This window comes from Otolemur garnettii, unplaced genomic scaffold, assembly GCF_000181295.1.
Source record: "Otolemur garnettii isolate 467f Iridium unplaced genomic scaffold, OtoGar3 scaffold00002, whole genome shotgun sequence".
In the NCBI taxonomy this organism is placed as follows: domain Eukaryota; kingdom Metazoa; phylum Chordata; class Mammalia; order Primates; family Galagidae; genus Otolemur; species Otolemur garnettii.
In genome coordinates, this window is record NW_003852397.1 from 25,956,879 (window position 1) to 25,966,630 (window position 9,752).

Genomic DNA, 9,752 nt, shown 5'->3' on the forward strand with positions numbered 1-9,752 from the left:
AGCTCACAGCAATCTCAAACTCTTGGGCTTAAGCAATTCTCCTGCCTCAGCCTCCCAAGTAGGTGGGACTATAGGCACCTGCCACAAAGTCTGACTATTTTTTTGTTGTTATTGTTGTAGTTGTCATTGTTGTTTAGCAAGTCCAAGTTCAAACCCACCAGCCCTGGTGTATGTGGCCGGCACCCTAACCACTGAGCAATGGGTGCCATGCCCCAAAGTCCTTTTTTAATACATTGGTTTTCAAGTGTGATACAAAGTTTACATAAAAAGTAAGATCTCCCTAAAATCTGTAACAAAACTTCTTGTTTGGAGTTATTTGAAGAAGAAATAATCAGACTGTATTAAAATTTGATTATTTATTTTTATTATTTTTTTTTAATTTTAATTTTTCTTTTGCCATTTTTGGCTGGGGCTGGATTTGAACCCGCCACCTCCAGCATATAGGATTGGCGCCCACCCTTTTGAGCTACAGGCACCGCCTTAAAATTTGATTATTGAATTATTGTTATTTTCTATCTTTAGCATGTAATGTAAACTAAGAGGGAAAAAGCAACAGCTGTTTGAATACACTGGAAAAGAACTTTAACCTTTTGATACTATTGTTATTACAACATTTTTCCTCTCTCTAGATTGCCCAATCACTAAAGAGCTGTGATCTTCCCAAACATTTAAAAGTCAGGCACAGCTTTGTAACTGGTAAGAGCTCCTCTTCGCCAAACTCACAGAAAGGAACACCACTCATTCTGACAAAACAAGTCTATGCAGCTGCCAGCACAATGGAATCTACGCTGACTCTGTCAACAGAAGAACCTGTGAAGAAGAACGCTCTTAAGAAATATAAAATAATCTGTGTTGTAAGTACAGTTCTTAACTTCAACCTTTCTAGCTTTGTGACAAATGTTAAAAGTATAATTCTCCATTTATATTTCTTTGTGTTGTTACTGAAATGTAAAGTTTCCAGTAACTGTATTCAGTTTGACCTTTTATGACAATTCTAATGCAAATGACTATTTTAACTCATAATTTACAAGTAAAAAATTCGAGTAACAAGTTAACATTGGATTCAGCTAAAACATTGGAATCCATGAAAACACTTTGCAACACTGATTTTTTTGATGTGATTATAATTATCTTCCAATTTACTTCTTTTGTTTGTTTTTTTTTTTCCAAGTTACTTTTTATTGCATTAAATGTTTTAAAACCAGACTGAGAAATTAAAGATCAGTGTATTTTATGATATATTTTTTCCAACCTATTAATGCTGTCCTAGTTTATTTTACTCCTGGAGATAATCTCTTTTGCCTGTTTTCATTTTCTTGCCCTTTTAGGTGGTAAGATCTCCTCTGTTGCACCCCTTAACCTTGGAAGAAAACTTTTTAAAATGACTTTTTTTTTTCCTTTCATGATCAAATTTTGGGGAAAGTGAGACTGCTTCCGCTGCCTGTGTTTTCTCAGCTCCCAACCATTCCTTATGCTGTGGCTTTTTTTCTACTGTACTGAAGTCTGCCTCCCCCTCTGCCCCCCAGCAATTACATCTTTTCCCCATCTTTTCGGCTCTTGAGTGGCCTTAACAACAGCCATGGATCTTGTTGAGTACGTGATATTGAAATTCTCATTTTTATGACTTTTCCCTTTACCTGCATTCTTGGCCATTTTATCTCTCTTCTCATGCCAAATTACCACATCAGCTTACCCAAATTCTGTCTAAAGATCTTCACTTTCAGCAAGCTCATCTTCTCTAGTGGTTTTAAGAAGAATATCCCTAATCAAGAATTTCAAGTAACCTACTAGTTTTGACATTTCACGGAGTCTCTGTCACGCCATTGATTTTCTTTTAACTTTTTAAAATATTTATTTTAGTGACAGGGTCTCACTATGTTGCCCAGGCTGATCTCAAACTTCCATTCTTCGAGTCAGTGAGACTACAGGTACTTGTCACTGGGCCTCACCTGCTTCCTGGATTCTCACACAGTACCTTAAGCCAAAACCGATTGCTTTATTTTTTTGCACCTAACTTGTTGCAGCTTTCTGTTAAATTCCCTACTTGAGTTCATGTCACCATCCTGCTCCCTGTCTCTCCAGCATTATTTCAAGCAGTAAATGAAACAATCTATATAATAACTGGGCCCCTTAAAGTCAGCCTTTAGTATATTCTATTGACTCCTCTTCTGGGAATTTTAGAGAGCTCTTCATCATTGTTATGCTACTTAACATCTTTATGTTACCTTGTGAATTGCGGAAGTTCTAAAATCCTTAGGAGAACAATTTATGCATATTTTCCTTTTTTGTGTCCTAGTGGTTTTTTAGTACATAGAAATGGAGGTCCATATTTTACAATCATTATTTCAGAAGTACTCTAATGCTTTCAAATTTCGACTGACCTTTCATTTACAAAATGTAAAGGTATCTACTATGTTTTAAGTACTCTTTATTCAGCCAAACGAAAGCCAAATGTTGAGTTCTCCATGAGTCTTGGAATCCAGAGTATTCTTCCCACTTTATGCACAGCATAAGATAGTTTAAGATGCAAGTGCACCCCAATATAAAGAAGCTTTCTCAGAATCACATCTTAGAGGTAATGATTATCAGAGGTCCAAAGTGATTCTCTTACTCACAGAATCAGGAAATGAGCCATTAATACATGTAACAAATACACGTCATGAGGACAACTCGATGGTGTTGCTCTTTCCAGCAAGCTCGAACGAGGAAAGTACCAAAGATAAGATGTAGACCAAAATCTGTAAATCTGTAGTAGATGGGGTTTGCCCTAAGGAGTTTCCTGGTGTTGTTTTGCTAAAGTCGTCCTCGGATTAGTTGCCTGTGGTTTCTGAGCAGCACGAGCAGGGGCTAGCTGCCAACCATGTCATTCAACACACACGCAGACTCACTTTCTCTCTCCAATCTCTCCACGACATAAAGTCACACTGAAATTTTTGGTCCTTGGGCTAACTTTGGGACCTCATAATACTTGGAAGCATTCTATTCCTGTTTTCTCAGTGTTTTAACATTTTCCCAGTTACTGAATTTACTTTCATTATAAAAGTTGGATGTGGTAATTTTCCAGTTGTCTCTTAGAATGAAAAGAACCCCCCCTCCCAAATCATTTGTTTATGTAGTTCTTAATCATCTAAGCAAAATTTGATTTCCTGTTTTTTAGTAACTTGTCAAAGTTATTATTTGTGTGTTAAACTATAACAAAGGTTCTTGTAGAATAGTTTCTTAAGTAATTGCTGTGTCTGTTGCCATTTCTGACAACATACAGTTTTCAAGCCTGATCATAAGCATGCATATCTGAGGACTCCATGGATGAGGACACAGGGCAGTGAGAATTCCTTTTAATTATGTCATGGTTTAATCTAATCACAGCATAAAGTCCTTTATACCAAAGAACTCTGTCAGCAGAGTGCTGATGAATGACACAAACAATCTTTGGTCAAGTAGTTTCCAAGTTACCCTAAGTCATTTGTATGAGCTGGAAATACAAAGCAGATTACTTGCCAGTTAATTATTTGGATATTACATTTTCACGTATATTAAATACTCTTACTATCCTCTGATACGGTAGGAAAAAAAGCCCAATCCTACTCCCTAGAAATGAGGCAGTTAAAGATTTCACAGTCCTGGAATGCTTTTTGGTAAATAATCTCCAGATTTGGTGCCTCATTAAAAAAAAGGAAAAAAAATGGGCAGGCAGAGTGATTTCCTGGTTTTAATTTTTACTTAAATTCAATTTGGGATTAAACTCATTGTGTTTGAATGGCGAATGCATTTGAATTCAAAGATCTGTAATAAATGGTATTTTACAATTCGTTCCAAACCTTCTCTCTTGTTTTCAGACATTAATTAAAATTACATATCTCTATCATTGTTAAATCTGGATGCCCCCTAACTAGCTTGTCCCGGGTACTTAGAGAAGATACTCAGAGAGGCTGGTTTATTTGTATCTTTGTACGTATTTTTTTAAATTGTAAAGGTTACTTTTCCTTTTCTTGCCATAGGTTCTTCTTGCTTTGTTGGTGATTGTGTCACTTTCATTAGGTCTGGGACTTGGACTCAGGAAACCAGAAGAGCAAGGTACACTCCTCAGCCTCTTCTCAGAACATCGGCTTATTTCTTCTTTCTCCTGACCTTTACTAAAACGTGTCTCCCTCCCGAAGGCCCCTCCCTCTGGCATGCAGTTCTCTCCTAGGCTTCTCCCTCTCCCACACCCCCTTATCAGGAGCCCACCCCTGGGCTTGGCATTTTCCACTGTCCAAGTCTTGACAAAGTCATTTTTGGACTTTTCCCTTATTCCGACACCCCTGTTCCTTTGACACTCATTATCTTTCTGGTATTTTTCTTTGCCCTTCCTCAGCTTTATAGAGGACTTTGACAACTGGATCACACTTCCATCCCAGCTCCTGCTATAATTATTGACATCTGATGATAAAATGCCTAGGCCTTGAAAGTCTTGGTTCCACTACTCCTGTGACCTTCCACCACCCTGCACCTTGATGCATGTTATTAATACTGCTCCAGCTCTGACATCTCATTATTTCTTGGTTAGACAGTGCCCCAAACTTAAAAAGTATACATAAGAAAGGCTCCAAATGTTTGTTTTTATCATAAGAAGCAAAGGAAAATAGGAGAAACATGTCCCCAAATACAAAAACACTTCAATATTGCCAGATCCCATTAGTACAAATAGTAACGTACCATATACAAGTACTATATAAAAGGAATTCCCATAATCTTTTTACGTATCGATGAGATCCTTTTACCAAGGTGGAGTACGAGGCCAGTTGCTAGTTTATTCATGGCCCTTTTCAACCGGACCCGTGACTTCTAGTTTGACACCAGTGGGGAGTGTCTAAAAACACAGTAAAACTAAACAAGTGAATATTAGTTGGAAAAACTTCTGCCCTCTCTTGGTCATTTTGCTGTTGTGTGTCTGAGCCAGCGTGCCAGTCCTGGACCTCAGGAATGTTGGCAGGCTATGTTAGTGATATTATTCTGAGCTTCCCGCACACAAATGGGCATCATTTCTTGACCACTTTAAGCTCCAAATCAAAGAAATTGATTGCAAAAGGCATAACTCTCTGGACAAAACCTCCTATTGTTCCAGCTCTTCTAACTCCTTTTGTACATTCATGCATTTCCTGGTTGTCCTCCCAGGTCATTTTTTCTCATTCTCTTCCTTTTAGCTCCATCAGTCCTCTGTGGCCTCACTCCCTTCCCTCTCCCTCCCAGACTGTGGTGTTTCCCTCCCTGTCACGTTCATCCTATTTATTCCTCATTCTTCCATCACCTCTGTTCTCCGAAACCCCAACCTTGGGCCATTCTCATCCATCTCCACTCTAGTTAACCCTTCCCGCATAGAAAATACATGTGTTTTTTTCTAATGTGTGGTTTTAAAGTTTGTGTATATTCTTACAAATTGACTGTCTTGTGTGTACGTATTTTTTACTTATTCTTCAAAAATTGACACTGAGTTTATATTCTAGTATGGAAGACAGAAAGCAAAAACATAAAAAATATATATCAGATGATATGAAAAGTGCTAAAGCGGAAGCAAAGCCAAAAAGGAGAATATGAGGCTCGGCGCCTGTGGCTCAAGGGGCTAAGGCACCAGCCACATACACCTAAGGTGGCAGGTTCGAATCCAGCCCAGGCCTGCCAAACAACAACGGCTGCAACCAAAAAATAGCCGGGCATTGTGGCGGGTGCCTGTGGTCCCAGTCCACAATGGGAGGCTGAGACAGTAGACTCGCTTGAGCCCAGGAGTTGGAGGTTGCTGTGAGCTGTGATGCCACAGCACTCTACCCAAGGGGACAGCTTGTGGCTCTGTCTCAAAAAAAAAAAAAAAAGGAGAATATGAAATATTGAATCAGAAGGGTGTGTGTGTGAGAAATACTTTTAAGTGAAGAGTGAAGGAATAGCAGGTGCAAAGGCCCGTGGCAGGAAGTGGCCTGGCTGCTCTACTTGTAGAATAACAAGGAGGCATGAGCTACAACTAAGAGCTCATATGACTAGAGGGAAGTAGTCGTCAAATGAGATGGAGCAGGTGAAGAGAAGCCAGATGTTATGCCTCTGTTATGTGGGACTCCTCAGCATGTATCTGCCCTGCGCCCTCTCCCAGTGCTAAATCCCCAGGATGGCTTTGCTGCCTTTCCACCACATGAATCCCGCAGGTTCTTGTTTGAACCTGTGAGAGATTTGCTTTGTCATGTATCCAGAAACAGGATTCCTGGGTCTTAGGGCTTCTATCTCCTTAACTTGGGTAAGTCGTCCCAGATTACTTTCTAGACGACCTGCCACACAGGCCACACTGCCTTCACCAGGCCTCACCAGCAGCCCCGGCTCTCTAATTCTTGGCAGTGTAAGGTTGAGTATAGAATTATATCATTTATTTTAATTTTTGTTTTCTTTATACTGTTTCTCCAGTCTATGTTGGTTGCTCTTTTGGTTTGGGATACGACTATTGTGCTGGGTCCTGTGTTTCTTTTATTTACTTATTTATTTAGATAGAGTCTCACTTTGTTGCCCTGGGTAGAGTGCTGTAACGTCATAGCTCACAACAACCTCACACTTTTGGGTTCAAGTGATCTTCTGCCTCAGCCTCCCTAGTAGCTGGGACTACAGGCGCCCACCACAACGCTCGGCTATTTTTTAGAGACAGGGTCTTGCTCTTGCTCAGGCTGGTCTTTAACTCATCCTGTGTTTCTTTTAAATCTTTTATCGTATTTCACATCCTCATTTTGTTAATATCCTTGGTGGCTTCCTAAAGTAGGATGCAAGAAATAAATAACTTGAGTCCTTGCCTATCTAAAGACATTTTTAGGTTTCTAATCTAACATTGGCAGTTTGGCTAGAGAATAAATTTTAAGATGAAATTTTTTTTTCTAGAAAGTTGAAAATGTTGTTTCCCTGTCATATAGTATCTAGTGTGGCTTTCACAAATTTGATACTATTGTTTTTTTTTTTATTTTTTGAGACAGACTCTCATTTTGTTGCCCTTGGTAGAGTGTGCTGGTGTCGCAGGTCACAGCAACCACAAACTCTTGGGCTCAAGCAATTCTCTTGCGTGAGTCTCCCAAGTAACTTTAGCAGGACTACCTGCCTGTCACAGTGCCGGGCTATTTTTTTAGAGACCAGGTCTCTCTCTGGCTCAGGCTGGTTTCATACTTGTGAGCTCAGTAAATCCACCTGTCTTGGCCTCCCAAAGTGCTAGAATTACCAGGGATAGCCACTGTGCCTGGTTGATACCATTCTGATTTGTGATTATTTGTAGATTTTCAAGATCGCTTAACTGTATTAGTTTCTTAGTGTGAGTTTTACCCTGGCAAACTTGGTGGGCAGTAATAATGTATAATTTATGCTCTTCATTTCTGGGAATTTTTTAAATATTATTTATTTAATAATATCTCTATTATCTTTCTTTCTTTCTTTCTTTTTTTTTTTTTGCTTTTAAGCCCTATCTCCCTGTTTTAAGATCAATAATTTTGCACATGAATCATCCTATAGGTAATATTACTAAACCAAAATAAATTTATATATTTTTTAAAAGATCAACTAATTAGTATCCTTAATTACATCTGCAAAGTCCCTTTGTTACATAAGAAAACAAAATCACAGTTTTGGGGATTAGGACACGAAATCTTCTTGGAAACCATAATTCTGCCTACCACACCCTTCTGTTGAATTTTTTATTACTTCTCTCACAATTTCGTTTCCAATAGCGCCACCCAGACTGTTGCTTCTTTTTCTTTCTTTCTTTCTTTCTTTTTTCTTTTTTTTTGTAATTTTAGCTTGCTTTCTTATTTTCTGGATATAGTACCTTCTCTCTTTTCTGAGGATCTCAATAGTGTGTTCTAACTCTTCTGTTCCCTGTATTGTTTCCTTTTCAGTAAAGTTTGTCTTTGATCTTGTTTGTTTGGTTTTTGGCTTTCACACTGGATGCCATCCTGCTATCCTCAAATGTCTGGTGACCATCTGTTCCTTTTCAGAGCAAGACTTGTTGGTCTTTTCTCACGTCTCTATCTTCCTCTGTGTCTGCTGTGTCTGTGATGAAAATCATTCCTACTTCCTCCAGATTCAGAGCCTCGTCGTCTGGGGTGGGACGCAGGGTGCGGTCACCGCTCCACATTCAGACTTTAGCCAGTTCCCCTACATTTAGCCTGTGCTTGTCCCTCTCCCCCCTCATCTAATGGTACTTGGTGCCTCCAAGTTCAGGACCTCTCTCTCTAGAGTTCTGCAGAAAAGTCAAACCTTCCTGAAAGATTTTGTGAATTATATGACCCAAATCAGTGTATCTCCTTGATTTGATTGCTGGTGAGAAATCACTACAGTCTTCGTATGTTCAGTACCCTTTTGTAAGAGTACTTTGAAAATCATCTGAGTCTTCTGGTTTATGTTCCTTAGAGTCAAACTACAGTCGGCTGAGTTCAAGAGATCTATTACTTTGAGAATTATTATTTTCAGTGCCTTTTATGTCAATCCTTATCTTCTTTAATTTTTTGTACATTCTTTTCTTTTTTTGAGACAGAGTCTTACTATGTCACCCTCAGCAGAGTGCTGAGGCATCACAGCTCGCAACAACCTTAGACTTTTGGGCTCCAGTAATTCTCCTGCCTCAGGCTTCCAAGTAGCTGGGACTACAGGTGCCTGCCACAATGCTTGGCTATTTTTAGAGACATGGTCTTGCTCTGTCTTAGGCTGGTCTTGAACCCATGAGCTCAGGCAGTCCACCTGCCTTGGCCTCCCAGAGTGTTAGAATTACAGGTGTGAGCCACCATTGTCTGACCCAATTTTTTGGTATATTTTGAAAATGAGTATCCTAAAGTTCTTTCCTTAACCACTTAACTCCTGAGACATTTATATTTTGTTAAGCTCTTAAAATTAATTTTTGTATATGTTGTAAGGCAAGAATACCAATAGACTCTGCCTCCCTACATAGCTAGCCATGTGTCCCATTACCATGTAGTATTCACTACTGCTCCGTACTTGCCACTGGCAAAATTTACTGATACAAAGTCTCTATAAACATATCTGCATTATTTCTGATTTTATCCCCAAGGCCTAGCTCAATGACTGAAACTTAATGATGTTAAAATAAATATTCATGTAACAAATTAATTAATTTAAAGCCATGCATAGTTTTCAAGGGATGGGGACAAGGTATGAATAGTTGAATTTCCCTAAACATACCATTATGCCCTCCTTGCTTTCAAGGGACTCCTGTAGACTACAAAGGAGAAAGCAAGTATCATCAGATTGTAGCAGGAAACCGACGCAGACAGAAGACTTCAGGCACCAGTTGATTAGAGGAAGTGGGTTTATTCCGGCCAGCGGGTAACTCGGAACACCAGTGTGTCTCCAAAACTGAGCCCCCCGCCCCCGACTCAATCTCTTGCCTCTCTTTTATCCACTTTTCAGGGCGGGAGTGCAGGTGAGGGTCATAAAACAGAAAGAGACATGACATCATCCTCAAGGTCCCGGGCTCAAGGGGGAAGGTCAGATTTGCCCTCGTCCTTGAGACAGGTTGGGCCACCTACCCTCAAAGGTGATGGAAGTCCAAGGAAGTTACTAGGCTACAATCTAGGCCCTGCATACCTCAAGGAAGAAAAATACAGCATAAATATTGGCTTGGCGCCTGTGGCTCAAGCGGCTAAGGCGCCAGCCACATACACCTAAAGTGGGGGGTTCGAATCCCCAGCCCGGGCCCACCAAACAACAATGATGGCTGCAACCAAAAAATGGCCAGGCGTTGTGGC

At 39.8% G+C, this 9,752-nt stretch overlaps 1 protein-coding gene across 1 annotated transcript in view; it reads left to right on the plus strand.

Annotated features, from left to right (window-relative positions):
- Nucleotides 1-635: 635 nt before the first annotated feature.
- ENPP3 (ectonucleotide pyrophosphatase/phosphodiesterase 3) overlaps nt 636-9,752 on the plus strand; it is an 84,704-nt gene continuing 75,587 nt past the window's right edge. The window contains exons 1-2 of the mRNA XM_003781856.3: nt 636-854; nt 3,999-4,074. Coding sequence (XP_003781904.1) covers nt 777-854; nt 3,999-4,074 — 154 coding nt within the window. The 5' untranslated portion in view covers nt 636-776. The remainder of the gene's footprint in view (nt 855-3,998; nt 4,075-9,752) is intronic.